Source organism: Coloeus monedula (genome assembly GCF_965178545.1).
Source record: "Coloeus monedula genome assembly, chromosome: Z".
NCBI classification, from domain to species: Eukaryota; Metazoa; Chordata; class Aves; order Passeriformes; family Corvidae; genus Coloeus; species Coloeus monedula.
Window position 1 is genome coordinate 20545870 of NC_138822.1, and position 18124 is coordinate 20563993.

General features: G+C 40.9%; 1 protein-coding gene across 3 annotated transcripts in view; it reads left to right on the plus strand.

The window, feature by feature from the left end:
- SKIC3 (SKI3 subunit of superkiller complex) overlaps positions 1-950 on the plus strand; it is a 47649-nt gene extending 46699 nt beyond the window's left edge. For all 3 annotated transcript variants that reach the window (XM_082301911.1, XM_082301910.1, XM_082301909.1), the window contains one exon: positions 442-950. In XM_082301911.1, coding sequence (XP_082158037.1) covers positions 442-519 — 78 coding nt within the window. In that variant the 3' untranslated portion in view covers positions 520-950. The remainder of the gene's footprint in view (positions 1-441) is intronic.
- Positions 951-18124: the final 17174 nt, after the last annotated feature.

Consider the following 18124-nt stretch of genomic DNA (forward strand, 5'->3'; position numbering starts at 1 on the left):
GCGTGTGGAAAATAAATCAGGGTAGTGTGAATTTAACTGGGGGAGGGAAAAGGATGTGGCAGGTTTTTTAAAGCAGCTGCAGAGAATACTCCAGTTTTATGTTTTAATGAAGATTTATACAAAGGTACTAGCAGGAGACAAGAGTCTGTCAGCAGGAAAATAGGTCTGCATGTTTAATTGCTAGTGGGTAACTACTGTCAAAGTAACAAATGATGCTTCTAGAGAGCATTGGAAGTGACTACAGGTTTAGCAAGTCACTATAGTGCAGTTTGGATCTTTTAAGCAAGTTGATGTGTAATGTTGAATATTTTGTATCTGGGGTTTATGGGTTAGGTGATCTTTTAGGGAAGCTGTCTAGCAGGAATTAAGATACATTTCAGGCTGCCATTAAAACGCAGTAAAATCTTAAATTCTCAGGTCATTCTTTGTTTTTCTCTACAGGTGCTTATAGAAAATGCCAAAGCTAATGGAGATGTTAGAGCTCTGGAACTAAATGAGAAATTGTCAGCAAGTGCATAGAATAGACTGTCTCAAGCAAAATACTCTTCCATTCATCCAATTTAATTAGTTCACCTTCCAGAAGCATATATAGTTTGGGCTGTTTTGTTTGTTATGTCTGATTTATTTTTTTCTGTTTCATCAACTGCAGCTTTGTCTTTAGTTTTGCTTTTTCTTGAACAAAAGTAGGTTACTTTCATATTTAGATAAACACATAAAATCACTTTTATGTTGAAAAGAAAACCCTGAAATTTGCTTTTGTTTGCTTCCCCACTTAAACTTCGTCGCTATTCACAATAGAGTCTTTCCCCCTAGGACACACACAGAAGTACAATATTAACTCCACTGCCAGCAATGCCAGGTTTTCTTGCCACAGAATCTTGAGAGCGAAGTAGCAGCCAACTTCTGTCATCTCTTGGTAACTCAGCTGCTGATTGCTTAATTGGATGAATCATGACAGTGGTTCTTAAGACATGTTGTTACTTTGCTTTTATGTACATGAAAATAAAAAATAAAACAATGACTCCAACCTGTAAAAGTTACCATGAGGATGTTCTCTCTGTTGACAAGAGTCATGATAGCTGTCCATTTTCTCATTTAAAGCTTCTTAAAATTTCTATCCAGCAAAGTCTTACAATGGCTTATATGATCCCATATTATAGGGAGCAAAGGGCACTTCAGAGGCAGGCACTGGTACTGCATTGAACAACAGGTACTTGCTTTTGGAGCCAGTCGTTCTTGGGCTTACAGAAAACAGGATGCTGAGCTGGGGTGCAAGTCACACACTCTGATCTCTTGGAGAGCATGCCACTGTCATTTTAACAGGAAACTTCAGCTCAGTAGGCTGGGGCTTCTAGTCTGCAGAAGTATGATGAAACCTCTGAATAGCAAGAATCTCTGCTTATTTTCCATGCTTTCATTCTCTCACCTTCCTTAAAAAGACTTTCTGTAAATTTAGATTGATTCTTTTTCCCTTCACAGCCTGCTCTCAAATAGCCTTGAACTATCAGTAACTGCAAATCTTAAATGGAAATCCTGCAAAAGCCAGACTTGTGATTCTCAAGAGTAACTGTAACTTTTTTTAGCTTCCTGCTATCAAAAACCTGGAAAAATTCTTGCAGCCTATGGTTTGTATCCTTGGCATATGGTCTTGATATGTGTGCCACCCACTCTAGTGGTGGAAAAGCTGTCATCACCAGCCTGCTGGCAGCACAGTAAGCAACTGCTTCTCCCTGTTAATCCCTCTGTGTGAGGGTTAGCCTAGACTTTGCTAGTTCTGAGCCCTAAATACCTTCCAACATCTAGGAGAACCAAGAGATGACAACAACCCAGAGTAGTAGTATGGTGTTTTTTCTCTGCAGAAGACCATGAACTTACTTTTACTGTGAACAGTGATGAACTCCTTGAATAAGATAATTATACAGCCCAAAGTTGTATTACATACACTGTAGGAAAAAAACTCCACAAATCTCTGCCACCTACTCAGTGGAAAGTGCTTGGGGAAGATGAGTTTAAATTTAAGCTGCTGTAAAATTCAACAACATGAGGTAAAAGTCTTGCTCTCCTTATTTTTAACAATGTATAGCCTCTACAAAATTAGCACCTTGTAGCAAGTCTGCTGTAACAGTGGCAAAACTTGTAAATTCATGCAGGTTGAGGCAACTGTATTTTATGCTAATATAGAGCTCAGCAAAATAGTGTACAAAGGCACATAAGAATCACTGGTTTGGGGAATTGAGACTTGTTTATGGATTTCACTGGCTAGGAAGTCATACCTTTGGCTGCTCTTGCTATAAAGGGGAGAAAAACATTCTTCAACTATATTATGTTGGCTTATGCTGAAGGCAGAATGGAATGAGATCTAATGAATTGAAGGTAGAACTTTTCACGGCTTCAAATACAAAGGATTTTATACACTTCTTACATTTCTTTTTATACAAACACGAGAAAAAAAGCTTGCTTCTGAGAATTATACTGATTTTTTTGGGTTGTCCATGTTCATCTCCTCTGTTTCTTGAGATTTCCTGCATTTGATTTATACTCAACTTCTGAGCTCTCAGAATGGTATCACATATAGAGTGGGCAATTGCCTTAACGTTGTGTTCCTAACCTTAGAGTTTAATGACAACACAGATGTATACTTCTTTCTCTCCAAAGTTTTTGTTTGATACCTTTTGTATTTAACTTTATGTGCAGAGGAGCTCAGAAATAGCTGCATGTTGTTGAGATTTCAGTGTTGTGGCTTTCCTGCTTCTTCTAGGAAATGCAACAAACACAGACTTGGCCTGAAAGCAGGTGTGAAGCTGGGAGTCTTTCCCATGCAGTTTATCTCTAAGGAGCCTAGCCACAAACAAAATGCAGAAAGGTCACCTGGAATTTTTGTTGTCTTGTACAAGATTGTACAAGTGAGTGATTTCTAGGACTTTAGACACCATGGAGAAAGTTTGAAAGTATCAAAGTTTTGTCTGCGGGAGAAACAAGTTTAATTGTTGAAGTGATATTCCCTACTATCTGCATCAGTTTGCTTTCAGCTGTCATGCTGTGCAGGTCTGACTTCTCAGAGTGGGCATCTGCAATCCATGGCTTGAGAAATCTGATTTTTTGTCAAGCAAGAAGCATAAGAGATTTGAGATACAGATCATTAGAGGAGAGTTATTCAAGTCCCCTTGAATTTTGTTCTCTGGGCAAGAGATGATACTGGACTTCTCAAAACATGTACTGTAAAAAATGAGGGGTTTATTGTATTGTGTCTACCTTTCTTATGTCTCCCTGCCAAAGAACTCTATTAGCTTTTATTAGGAGATTATACTGGTGTGTTTCCTTTGTCCTGCTCCCAGAGTTTTTCTCCTTATTTCCAGACTATTTTTCTTATGTTTTGAAGCAAAACAAAAGCGACAATGTCAGTTACATTTTTGAGTGTTCTGTTGCAAAACACCACTAACTTTTATTCAGTCAAACAGAGAAGATGAGAATAAAACTTTCTAATAATGCATCTACTAATAATTGGCATTTTGTCACCTGTACAAAGTTTATTGACTATTTTTAATAATCCAGTAACTCAATAGATCCAAATCATGCAGCAGTAGATACTCCATTACCAGCTTTCATAAGGCTGTGTGAAGCTGTAGGAATTTACTAGGCCTGATTTCAATATTTTCACCAATCTAAAATAAGTGTAGCTTATGGCAGGACACAGTAACAGAGTACTTGTTGTCCTAAAGTCCTTTAAATAATATGAAGACTTCTGTATGAAATCTGCTTGATAAATTTTAAGGCAATCCTAAAAGTGTAACTTTTCTTCTGTAGCAAAGCATTTTGTTGTAAAATGAAACATGAAAACAGCTGTTGGTGTTCCAGAGCTGTAGGTTTTGTGGCTGCACAGTATCATATGTAACAATAACATCCTTCAGGGACAGGGGAGAAGAAAGTCAGCTGTTTCTTCAGGTTACTTTTTTTAACCCCATGCTAGTTCTCACTAGAGGGAGCACCTGCAAGACTTGACAAGGCTTGCTCTTGGTGATCGCTCTTCTGGGAGATCACTTGAATAGCAATTTTTAGATGTCTTTATGAATTTTCTTTTTTTCAAGGTTCATCTTTGTGTTCTGTATTTGTTTGAGCAGCTCCAGAGATTCATTAATAGACTGAAATCCTGTAAAAGAATAGGAACAATTAATTAAATAGTGGTTACTTTCAACACATTAAAAGATGATTCTTTGTCTCTGTGAAGGTTTCTGACCCATGTGTAATACAGAGCACATTAAATCCAGTATATCCCATTATTTTACTGAATAGCATGGAAATGCAATAGCCGCTTGGGTTGCAAGCTCCTTGTTATTAGGAGCTGTCTTCCAATACACAGGACAATACAGTGATTACATGATTACAGCCAGGATTGACCTCCGGCATGTGATGTGGCAGAAAGAAAACCCTGTTTGTTTTTAAAGAAAGGGGGGGGTTGTTTGCTTTTAAAACTATTTTTTTTAATTGAGCATTGGGAGTTTTTCTTTGCTTTGTTTTCTTCAAGACCAGAGTCAAAAACTCTGTATTTTCCATCAGGTGCTGATACTGGTGCTCTGCAGTTTGCCTACCAGATCACAAAGATGGTGCTGTGGATTTCCCAGAGTTGTAGTGTCTGTAAATAGACTTACCCCTCATCTGAGATGGACACTGTGGTATTGTGCACTTCTGGGAGAATGGGAGCTCAGCTTCACCAGCTGTTTGTGCTGTGTATAAGTGTATAAAAAGGGAGAGATAGTACTGTGCAGACACAGCTTTTTTCCAAAACAGAGCTACAGAGCACCTGAGGCACCTTTTTTGAAGCACTGTACAGTCAAATACTGGCAATAAAGACTGGAGAATTGTAGAATTGCAAGCTGCTGTTACCTTGCTGATTACAATAACTTTCAAATTACGGTGTAATAGCTCTTTTTGATGTTCAGCATCTCACTTAGGTGTTAACTTCTCAGGAACTAAGAACTAAGCAGCTTTCTATTTTTTTCTTAAAGTGTTTATTGTAACATGGCTGCCAATGCCATGTTTTTCTTTCTGGAACAATTGTTTCATATGGATTCATTTTGTCACTGCTGCAGTCTAGTTAGTGTTCAACTGAATTGCTTCATAGTGCTTAGAATTTTACAAATTCCAGACACGTCTCTGATTTCCAAGATGCCAATCTGTGCTGAAACACAAACAGCTGCTGAGACAGTGGAGAGGCTGCCTCTGTCCCCTTCACGCTGCTCTGCACCTCGTCAGCAGCCTCCTTTCCCCCTGTTGCAGGGTCAGCCCTGCCAGAGGACTGTCAAGGGAAAGCAGTCCTTGGACTTGAGTTTGAAGACAAGCATGGCCAGAGTTTGGTATAAACAGATCTCTTCTGTCCTTATTTTCCACAGGCTTATTTTCAACTTCTTTGAAGTAAAGAACTCTCTCAGCACCAAAATCTATTATTCTGAAATTTCTTAGCCATGACTTTCTTTGAGAGCTGTCTTGTACTCACTCAGAAGGTCTTGTAGACAGCTAAGCCTTGTCCTGTCAAGCTTCACAAAGGCTTTAACAGAGAGCTTGGTTTACTACAGCCTTGGGGCAGGGCTTATGGGTGCCTTGCAGATGATGAAGGAATTGGAGGTGAAGTAAAGAGCTGGAGTACTTGATCAGTGCAGACAACCTGGAAGATGAGAACCAGATGCTTAGGCTTCAGTTGAGAACATGTAACATGTGAAATACTTGCACAGTGATTTTTAGGCATCTGTTCCTTTGGAGCGAGGACTGAGTGATTTTTTTAGATAACCTGCTACATCCACTGTGTTTCCAAGATCAGCTGCAGATGGGAGGGTATTACAATAGATTAGGTTTGAGTCACACAGAACAGATTACAGTGAATGAAATCTTCTTTGTGAAGACCATGTACTTAGTGACTCAGGAGAAAGTCTTTGTAATTGCTGTGAACATTGAGAATCATCTGGTGAAACAGCTCACAATTTGTGAGATATATCACTGTGACTGTCCCCATAAGAAGCAGCTGCCAGGTATCAGCAATACCATCTGACTGTTTCCCTCTTCATTTACACAATGCGTGCTCTGTGTTGGGTAGCTGCAACTTACCCAGTTGCCTCTTTCTCCAGCTACTGTTGGTGGAGAATAGGGAGTAAAGCATTGAAATCATGCAAAACCATCAAACATGATCACAGCAGCAGGATCTATGCAAGAAGGAATGACTGCTGTCTCCATATGAAGGTTAGGGATCTTCCTAAAAAGTAATGGGTGCTCTAAAAAATCTGGAAAACAGATCATGAAGCTGCCTTTAAATGGAAGACCATTACCTTGAAACTCTTGTGCAAAAGTCATGCTGGCTGTTTGCAAAGACAGGTGGGGTAAACCAATACACCTTTGTGCCTGTGGTTTGTGAGAATGAGTAATTTTATTATCTTTTTGTCTCTGTTGGAAAGTGGTTTCTGCAGCAGCAGGTTACTGTAGAAATATCTTTTTAGAATAATTTGAGTGAAATCCCATTCTCACATGATCTCTATTCACTTTGCACTTCCTCAAACTCTTCCCAGATCTGTCTTTTAAATCTGGCAATTCTTTCATTCAGGTTTTTAAATCACTTTTCATCTGATTCAACTGCTTTTCATATTTCTGTGATTTATCCATTTGTTCTAGTTTTAGTGAAAGAATTAGAAGCTTTTCTTCTGCTCTTTTTGCTGCTCTTTCCTTTAAATACATAGAACATTAATCTGTCTCCTGCTACCCATATGTTCAGTTGGTCTTGGTTTCTAATCCCATGTGTGACAGCACTGCATAAAACACAAGGAGAGGTCTGGTATCCCACAGAACATGTGAATCCTCTCTTCCACAATGAACCAAATAATCTGGGAAATTTATTTTCCTGGCTGGACCAGGATAAAGATGCTTTTAAATTTTTTTTTTTTAATTTATTTAAATCCAGTGATTGGATCTCACACTGTGCAGTGTGAGACTCTGAACACAAACAACCCTTTTCAAGTTGCTTTCATGAGCCTATCTCAAGCCCAAGCGTTCCAACCAAAAAAGTGCAATGCAGTGGTGTAAACCCAGCTCAGATGCTGGCGTGAATAAATGAGGCTGAGCCCTCTAAGAGTTAGCTGCCTAACTGCGGGACAGCAAGCCAATACAGCTCTTGGAGGCAATTCCCCCTTGATGGTATGGTCAAACCTCAGCTGCCCATCTGCCCACCTTTTGGTCTTCATGTTGCACTGAGTCCTCTGGTCAACTCCAAATCAGTCAATATGGTCAAAATCCTCTGACCTTCTTTAGACCTTGCAACACAAGGGAGTCCTGTGGCTCTGCCTCCCAGGGAAGGTGTTTGCAAACCTGGCAGAATTGTGGTGTTGGAACGCACTCTGAGTTTACAAACACTGCTGTGTGATGCAGGTGGCTGATGGAGTGAGTCATTTCCGTGAGTAACTGAGCTGCTGCCCTGTGCTTCCAGGATGGCTCCTCCACAGTGGATGGAGCCTGCCAGCTCCATCGTTCCTTGGGATGGCATGTCTTTTCAGACTGATGTGCAAAGCAGTGTTGCTGAAGACAGCTGCCAGAGCAGAATCTGCTGAGCAGAGCTGCCCTCCTGGTGCAGGCTGAAGCTCATCACCTGCATTTCTCCAGCACCCATGCTGAGATTTCCATTAGCTTCCAGGGACAGAGCTGTGCTTCCACTGAAACAACATGCAAAGGAGCACCATGCACGCCTCTGTGTACATGTATGTGTGCGCAGAAAAACAAATGCATTCCTTATTCAACTTATTTAAGAAGGCTCAGGAAGATTTAACTCTTGTTATTGCTTGTTAATTTTTTTGTCACAGCAGTCTGTCTTAGGGGAGAGTAACCACATTTATTGGTGTGTTTTCTGCAAAATAATCACAAAATTTGTTAGTGGAGGAAGGAAATTCAAATGATAGCTTTGAGATACCAGCTGAGAAGTCAGAAGTGTTTTTAATATCTTCCTGGCTGCACTAAGTGTTGGTTGCATTGAGTACAAGAGATTATCATCAGACAGAATAAATGGAGATTGAAGTCCAGGAGCGTAATAGTTCTAAGCAATTTCTGAATCTGTTTTGATCTGCAGCCTTCATCCTGATGCGAAGATACGGTGATCATGTTTTAGTTGCTTTTGAACTCTGAAGTGGAATTAACTCTACATGGCAAAGGAAGAGAAGCTTAAAAGCTGTGAAGGAATTAATTAAAAGGCTTGGTCCTGTGCCAAGCACTAACTGCTGCTGTGGAACAGAAACATGCCATGTTGTTACTGACCACACGATAGTGAGGGTTTATTTAAGTTTAAAGCATGGCACAGACAACATTTTCCTTTTCTGAGCTTGTCAGTGAATGATACTGGATGGTGTCCCATGATGGCACCGGTGCTCACCTTGGGACAGGGAAACACCATGGGGTTACACAGACATAAAGTGGTGCCATAATCCAGGATGACTTCATTTCCCAGGAGGTCCAGAGCTCTGTGGGATCTCTGTCTTTTGAAACAAAAATCACTTGGATGAGGCTCAAGCCCTGATTTTGCTGTTGGCCCTGCTTGAGCAAGGGGTTGAACCTTGTCTTGCAGATTTTCCTCCCAAAATTAATCTCTGATTATACTCTGATTATAACTCACCATTTTGCTGGCTGTGTCATAAGGCACCTGGTTTTGTGTTGGATCTCAGTTTTTGTGTGTGTGATTTGGTACCTCCTGGGATCAGGGTGACACGAGTGTTGCATCTCACTCCTGCTCCTGGCATGACTAGAGATCATGCCAGTGTAGTGGGATGTCATCCTGGGAAGTCTTACTAGTCTTTCCTTCACCAAGTTAAGCAGCCAATGCCTGTCATTTTGATTTTCCTCAGACCATATCACCTGTGCTTCTGTACACATCTGGTGAGTGAGTAGCTGATCCCTGAAGTTATTTAGAATACTTGTCAACCTAAAATTATGACTACATCTTAAGTCAGTGTTATGGAGTAGTCTTGAGTCACTTGAGTAAATTGTTTAAATTACTCCAAATCTCCTCAATAGCTTCCCAGTAACCCCTAAGTTCAATTTTTTCATCAGTCCTTATCTTGGAGGTTGTACCTACATGCCAAATACTATTTCTGCAGTGCATCTACTTTAGGAAAATATCTGAGGAGTGAAAAATGTTAATTTTACATTTGAATTAACTCTGTTTGAAGAAACTACACCATCCCATTTAACACAGACAGAATTGCTGGGCATCAGCGAGTGCAAATCTCTTGCAGTTTGAAAAATCAGGTTTGTAAGGATAAAAATTGCTTGGGCTTAAAAAGAGAATGCCAAGTTGCCTTTAAGGCAGCAGTTGGACAGACATGTGGAAGCCCACACAAAGGCATTAAAGCAGGCAGCACACAAGACAAGCCAATGTGCTAGTTTAAAAACAGTCCAGTTTTTGGTGGGTGGGAACAAGCTGCTCGAAGTTTCTACTATGTCTGGCAGAGACCCAGTCGCTGAAGGCTCTGACAATGGGCAGGTTACTAGCCCAATTAGAAAAGTTGGTAACGCCTCTGTGATGACATATTTAAGAAAGGAAAAACTGCAGGTAACTCTCTTTACTTCTCCCCAGGGGTGGTGAGGTGGCTGCCAGGGCCCATCCCAACCCGGGGCCTTCTTGAGGCTGGGGCCCTCTTGAGGCCAGGACCACACAGCCAGGGCCACCTGTGCGGTGCCGGCAGGGACCACGTGGCCAGTGATGAAAACACAGCGAACAATTCCCTGACATGGAGCACAGACAAGATTAACCTTTTCAGGGCAGTGAAGGTCTATAAGAACTTTTCAACTGATAGAACTTGAGAACAATAATACCTACAGACAACAATTTTCTTCCGAGTTAGAGAAAAGGGAAAAGTGAGAACATGTGAGGAGAAGAACATGGCGGCACTAAGGTAGGTGCAAAGGAAAGAGGGGGAGGAAGTGCTTCAGGTGTCAGAGCTGAGATTCTTCTGCAAGCCATGGGGAGGACTATAATACAACAAACTATTTCCCTGTAATTCATGAGGTGCATGGGGGAATGCAGAGATCCACTCACAGCCCATGAGAAAGAGTGCCCACGCTAGAGTGAGTGGATGCTGAAAAGCTGTAATCTAGTGAGAAACTCAGAGAGAGAGGACCCTTGCTTCCAGAGACAGAGAAGCCTTGCTTCCAAACTAGAGCAACTTATTCTTAAAAGACTAAATCCCATGAACTAAAATGACCCTTGCTGGGCAGCTGTGGGAAGACTGCTTGGCCCATGTGTTGGGGTTCTAGTTTAGTTTTAGGTATTTTTCCTGTTAAAGGAATTTTCTCCCATATGCATGTTGCTAGGGGACAAATAGCTGTACTTAAGAAAGAAAAAAAGGGGGTTGGGGCGGGCCTGGCTACTCCTTTTGTCTACACCTGGGTGTGGGGTGAGTTTGCTCTGAGCGTCCGGAGAGAGAAGCTGCAGAGAAAGGAGCTGCTGTTTCTTCTTTTTGGCCGTTCTTCTCTTCCTGCTGGAAACAACGCCGGGACCCCAAAAGCCGCTTTTCCTGCCCTGCTGGAGGCCGGGCTGTGGCTGCCCTGCCCCGCTGCTGCTGCTTCGAGCTTTTGCTACGCTGTAGCCCTGCTCGCCCTGCCTGCCTGGGAACCCGTGGGGTTCTCCCATCTGGATACATCTCGCCTGCCACCCGGGATTTGCGTTTGTCCCTGCCGTTCCAGCCTGCCGTTCCAGCCTGCTGTTCCAGCCTGCTGTTCCAGCCTGCCGTTCCAGCCTGCTGTTCCTGAGAGTCCGGGATCGGCTGCCCAGGGGTTTGCGAAGCCTTTGTCCCATCCCTTCCCGGGATCCCAGGCCACCAGGGCCGCGTGCTCCCCGAGCTCGCTCCGGAGCGCCCCCTGCAGCCGCGGGGGAACCATCGCACCTGCCCTGCTCACCGGGAGCCGCCAGCGCCCCTGCCGGCTGCGAGCGGAACTGCACCCCAGGGGAAAGGGCCCGACAGCCGAGAAGGCTGGGACTGGGGTTGGGATTGTTTGCTGGTACTGCCAGAGTTATTGTTGTTTTGTTTGACTGGTTATGTATATATAATAGTAAAGAACTGTTATTCTTATTTCCCACATCTTTGCCTAAAGGCCCTTGATTTTTCAAAATTATAATATCTCAGAAGGAAAGGGGTTATATCTACCACGTCAAGGGAGGCTTCTGCCATCCTTAGCAGACACCTGTCTTTCAAACCAAGACACCATGGGAGGGACTCACGTTACAGCAGGTTGGGCAGGCTGCTGTTTGTGAAAATTAGAGCTACATTAGAGAAATTCGCAGAGAACTGTATCCCCCGGGAAGGACCCCACGGCACAACAGAAGAAAGGTCCTTTCCCTGAATGAACTGAAGAAAGATTCTTAGAAAGTGAAAGACTGACCAAAACCCCATGTTTTGTCTCCTTGTGCTGTTGGTGGGAAAGAAGGAGGGGCCGGGAAGGAAAGGTGTTCAAAAGATTTATTTTAGTTCTCATTACCCTTTTTACTTTTAATTCTGTTAATACATTTTCTTTATACTGTTTAAGTTTTGAACCTGTTTTGCCTTAAAGTGTTTTTCCCCTAATCCTTATCTCAGCTCATGAAGTTTTTCAGTTAATTTCCCTTCCTCTGCTCAGCTATAGCAGAGGAAAATAAGTGGATTGTTTTTTGTGGGTGCCTGGCAATTAGACAGCATCTAACCCTGACAGCAAGTATCACAAAAATTTTAATGTCATTGTGTTAATTTCTAACACATGCCTTGAGGAGAAACAGAGAACTGGGGAAGTAATTGACTTTTCATGAAGTTATTTAACAAATACTGAAAATGATAGCTATGAATGATGCCAGCAGTTGCCTCATGAGGTTACAGGGCCTCCATGGTTCAGATCAAAAGAGCACAATGGTCTCTAGGATGCAGATCCTGCCAACCTCAGCCAAGGTGCTGAGGAGGATGAAAGCGGCTGGGGTCAATCTTGAGGGACACACTTGACAATGACAAAATGATTATGATTTATAATGCAATTATAAATATTAATAACATTAATACTTTATATTCTAGCGTTAATGATTTCTTATTAATAATACAACAGTTCCATTTTAATTTTATTTTGGACTTTCACCCATTAGTATCCCTCCTCCATAGAGCTTACAAAAATATATGTAGCAGGCGTGAGGCCACAGATACAGATAGTTTGCCGCACTCTTTGGCCCAGCAAAGACTTGAAATATTAATAAAGAGATGCTTGTGGATATTTAATAGGAGCATACTCCAGTAGTACTACAGTGAATTTCCATATGTGAAAATAGATCTATTGGCAGTTGAAATTACTTCAGGCAGTGGAATGCAGCTATTCTAACCTAACTGACCCAAAGAAATAAGAGATAAGCATCCACTCTTATGTGAATGGTCAGATTTCTGAGCAAGGCTCAATTCCAATGAAATCCTGCAGTATGTTTAAAATTCATCTGGATTTCAGTAACAATATCAGCTTGTACATTTACAGCACAGCTGCAGACTGCAGTCAAAGAGGACTGGGCTTTAAAAATTATTTTGATTTGTCAAGTTTTATGCAGAAAATTCAGTCTGTTCCAGAAGTTAAATTTTATTTCAGTTCTATAAAAAGAGCACATAAATCTGGTAGACTTCTAAAGCAGCAATGTAAAAGGAGACAGACATTCCCCAAAGGACATTGATTTTAAGTAGATTTTATATTAACTGGAAAAATATCTCAATATTTAGTAAATAAATATTTTGTATTTTATTTTAAATATGCAATGCTAACACATCTTAGTATCTAGAAAGCTTCCTTTCTTCAAGATCCTATTTCTGGTCACAATTTTAGTAGGGTCTCATTAGCTCAGCTTTTACTTCAATTCAGTTTTCCAGTTTCTTTTCTGACATTGTTCTGGTTTTATCTTTCCTCTTACATTGGTTACATTTCTCGTCCCTTTCACATCATCTTGACTTCTTATGATTTACTGCTCTCTGACTTCCTGTTTCTCCTTCTCTTTCCCCAGCTTTAATTTATTGACTACTTTAGCCCATTATTTCCTCATTCACCAGTATTCATTTTCCTTTCTCTTGATGAGAATTTTTTTCTGTTAAGATCCCAGCCTATTTTCACTGCTGAATAGAATCCAATTTAAATCTTACTTAAAATAAGTCTTTACTGAATTGCTTTATCATTTTAAGGGGTGGAACTATTGCCTTTGAAATACTGTTAGTGAAGGATCATTATAATTAGATTTTAATTTTTTTGCACTAACTCTGCTATTCAGTGCTTAGCTGTTTTGCATTGTTCTGAATATGGGTGCCAGATACTTTTGTTCATTGCATCCTTCCCTGGAGCTCCCTCCTCTCTGAACCTTATCAAGATTAATGTCCCACCCCAAAGGTACTTCTGAACCTGTAATAGCAAAAATACACTAGGTAAGTGATAAACCACAAAACTGTGGGCACATGAGCTTGTGCAGCCATTCTGACTAAGGTGTGCCCACAGTTAATTGATTTATATCTTTCTTCTTACAGGTGGCATTTAGTGCCTCACTTTGTCAATTAACTTGTGAAACAATACACTTTCATTTTGTGTTTTCATTATTTTATGGCATAGACCTTCATTAACTTTCTCTTAGTGTTTAGAATGGATGTTGATTAACAGATTTGTTCTGCTGTTTCATGGCAGCCTATCCACCACATTAAAGCAGTCAGGGTGAATTACCATAATGAAAAACTCTCCATCACCTAGCTGACAGCCTAAATAGACCAGCTTTTTGTTATCCCCTGATGATGTATAGACACTGCGGTATACCTCTGGAGTGCATAGATCAAGGAAATGCAAGTTAGCTGCCGATAAGAGAGGCAAAGGCCAGAACTTTGATCAAAAGGAGCCATTGATTTGAAAAACAAGGGGACCAGGGCTCACTGCTCCCCTAGGAAACCCAAGGCATGAGTTGCAAGACTCCACAATCAGGACACAGCGTAAGAAAGAAGAGGATTAATTGAGCAGACATAGCCTCAGTTACAAGAGAAAGAACCTGAATATTCTATACAGGGAATACTTAAAAATAGAGGGTTTGAAGGCAGGATATTGAAGAGCCCGAGAACCAGTTTTTCGTATGGGGTTAATGCAATACACCCACATTACTGTGTAGCTGGAGGGGTGAGAGCCCTGCCTGAACCCACAGATGTGGTAAGCTTTGCAAAGACCCTCAAGTGTTTTTAAAGTGTCTCAAGACTTGATGCACCTCAAGTCTTTGTGCCTTCTCAGGTCTCATTTTCCCTTCACATAACATCATTATTGTGTGAAAAGTGGTTAAATGCATTATTGTTGTTTGGCAGATTGAATGAGGAGGAGAATGGGGACACTTGGGACTTGCATAAATGTTACTGTAATTTGTTATTTACCAGAGGACACATTCCACAGCTTACAGTGAGATCATGATTTTCCAGTTATAGAAAATGGAGTCTGAGGAACATGCAAGCAACAGTGCAGGTGGACTGAGAATTGTACAGAAAGTGCAAGCTTGGAATATAGATTTTAAAGTATACAGAAATAAAAGCCTCTGATGCTTATATCAAAACACTTCATTAGAGATGGAAGTATAGCTACCTGCTATATATATATTTCAAACAGCTTTATCATCCTAAGTCATTGTACAAACACTGTGTATTGGACTCCTGTACTTCTCAAAGTATTGCATTTTATGAAGGGTTGAACAACCTCACAGGTGCACACCAGGGCTTTTGATTGCATAGTATTATGTTGGACCTTTTCCCTGAGCAACAGAAATGTCCATGAGATAAACTAATACAGTTGTAACCATCTGTGGATTGCTTATTCATTTGTTCATTCATTTATTATTTTCTCAGTGTGTCTGAAAAAAATGAATCAGTATTTATCAGAAGTGTGGCTTTTTTTACAGTTTATTACCTAATTGTTGTTAGTGTAATACATATTCCCATGCCAAAAGAAATTCTTATTAAGAGGTAGAATGCAAATAAAATATATATTTCATTCAGTGGGAATGCCAGCATAGCTAAGATGTTGAAGGCTGTTTTTTAAAAGATCACTGGTATTTGACACATAAATATTTACGTGGTGTAGAAATGTACTCAGAAGGTCTGAACATTAACAAAAAGCACCATAGCAGTCAGCAAGTATTCATCTATTTTTCAAGGAAAGAATAGACACAATTTGAATTAAGAACCAATCCACATTAATCCTTTGTACATGGCAGAACACAGGAGGATATATCATCTGCTGTGAGAAAGAGCAGTGACTCCATTTAAAGTTTATTTTATCCCAGATAGTATTGGATTAAGGTTGGGCTACAAATAAAAAGGAAAGCTGTCATCACGAGTTTGCATTTGGAAGGTTTCAACTAATTCAGTATGTGTAAATTACATAAACATGAGCATTTGTCTCCGATCACTCTGTACTCTTCTGAATGTACATAGCAATTTTAAATCCTGAAACTCGAGAACAGGAAAATGTGAAATGTAGTGGCAGTCCTCTGTCAGTTTTGGCTCGCTTCTCAACCACAATGCTGGGGGCAGGTACACAGTTACAGCTTGGCATTTCCCAAGGGGAAATTCAGCAGCAAGAAAAACAAGAAAGCACTGATGAATCCTGAATCACATAAAACTACACTATGCCTTAGCTTAATGCCAATCATCCACATAAAACTGCATTATAATACTGCTGTTGAAATGCCAGTAAAAGGGCAGGTCTGGCAGTGCAATTCCAGTAGCTTTTAATGGAGCTTTCCTTTAAAGTAGTTTTCCTTTTCCTCATTATTAAAAAAAAAAAAAAAGGGGCTAAGGACTTTGTTTCCAGCATCATAAGATGATTACTTTGGTGTCTTCATTGTAGATTTTCTAGCTTCAGTATTGTTCTGAGATCCCCCTTTTCAGATGTGGGAAACACTAACCAGTGCACCTAATATCTGGACAAGGAAGGAAGAGGAAGAGGGGGCCTCATAATGTTGTTGTGGCCCTTTATGAGTGCTCAGCCTCTTGTTTTTTCTGAGTGTGGGTTGGTTTTTTAATTCTTCATGCAAGTAGAAGTGGACTGGTCATTTTTCCACAATTACCCTGTTTTCCTGCTTTCCCCAATTGGTTTTCTTCCCTCTGCTGCAGGCAAATACCCCAGCACAGAAGATGGGGCCAAGCTCCAGTGCAGATGATGAAGAGAAACATCACACCTAGGAAAACACTGGGGAATGAGGTCTTGGCTTTGCTAAAAGCATGTTGTCTAGGGAGTGTGTCAACCTGAATTTAAAAACATCAGGAGACTCTTGCAGGATCACGTACTTTGTTCTAATGCAAATCAACCACAGTTAAAATGCCCCCACATCTTTCTCTGCCAACTTTGGATGTGTTGGCTTCAGTTTCTCATCTTGGATGCCTGGGTCTCTGGGAAGTAGTCTGGAATCCTTTGGTACCCTACAATTTTTTTCCTTTCTCTCCTGGTAATTATACACAGAAACAAAGACATCTCTGGATGCATTTTTTTTTCTATAAATTATGCAGAGATACTCAGCCAGCAATTTTTCTTATCCCACCATCATATTCCTGGCTCTTCTTTATATCATATCATTTTCTTAATTTCAAAAAGGGGACGCTGGGCTTGGTACACTATTCTGGTACCAATCTCTGTGCCATACAACGAGTGTATTTTAGCTCCCTGTTTCTCTGTGCTTCTCTTGCCCACAGCCATACTCCTGGCATTTCTGATGCTGCATCATGTAGAAGTTCATGCTAAGTCATTTACCTGCTGTATTCCCTAAACTTCTCATGGGAGACTCAGTCATGAAACATCCCTTGTTTGGAATCTAAAGCAATGTTTTTCCTCAGTCAGACTACCTTAACAACATTTCTGGTTATTCTTTATTATTGCCTCATCCTTACTTGACCTATTTTTGTGTTATCCTTAAATGTCAACTGCAGAGTTTTACATAAAAAGTGTGTAAGTGGCCTATGGAGGTAAAAACAAAAACAAAAAAACCCAAAAAACAAAAAAAAAACCCCACAAACAAACAAAACCCCAAAACCAACCAACAACACAAAAAACCCACAACAAACAAAAACAAAAAAGGCAAACCAAAACAAAACCAACCCCCCCCAAAAAAAACCCCAAAGAAATATGCTACTTTGAGAAGATTTCTTCTTTAATGATTGTTTTTCTGATATATCCGTTCAAACAACTGTTGATCTATGTACTCTCTTCCATAGCACAGTTCAACTTTGTAATCATAGTACTTGTGCTACAAAGTGCCCCATGGAAGTCCACACATGTTAAATACATGGAATTACTTGTACCAATGAAAACTTATAATCTCACCAAACAAATAATTCAAGTTTACTCAACCAGAACTACTTTCCAAAGAAAAAGTACAGATTTTATTGAAAAAACTGGAGAGGGTAAGTAGGAGGAAATAATTACTTCAGATGAAGTGTAGACAAGCTGGAAAAGAAAAAAGTCACCAAAATTTTAAATGTGTGATGAAGAATAACACAGGAAAAAATATAGTTATTTTTCCCTGGCTTGAGATTTTTTTCTAACATGGAGAGTGTGAAAGCTCATATCTGGGACTCAAATGGAGATATAAAATGAGTGTGAAATACTCTGAATCGGCTCTGCATCAATGGGCTAGCAGAAATTAAAATGAGTGTCCTAGTTTAACCCAAAATGCTGTTGTATTCCATATTCACCCGTGCCCAAAAATTGGTACTTTCATGCCCAGCGGTGCACCCAGAAATGGAACTGCAAGACTGGGAGGTTTGCCAAGGTCCCTTTAGAAGGTCAAAGCACCGGAGAAAAGCTCTCTCCGCTTTGTTTTAAATTTTTAATCTTTTATTCCTCTCTCGCATCCTGTACTGCCTCAAGGCAGGTTCCGCGAGTGCTTGCCTGCAGCTGCAGCCCCGCTGGGCCAGGTGGCTTCACTGCAGGCCGGGCTGCTCCAGGGCCGGGAGAGCAGGCACCGAGCCGCCCCAGCCGTGTGGCTGTGCCGTGCCTTGCCTGCCCTGCTGTCTCCGGCCACCAGGAAGGCGAAGTGCCTCCACGAGTTCCAGCCCCTGACCGACTACAGCCGCTGGAGCGTTCCAGGCTGCCTTTCCCAACGGAA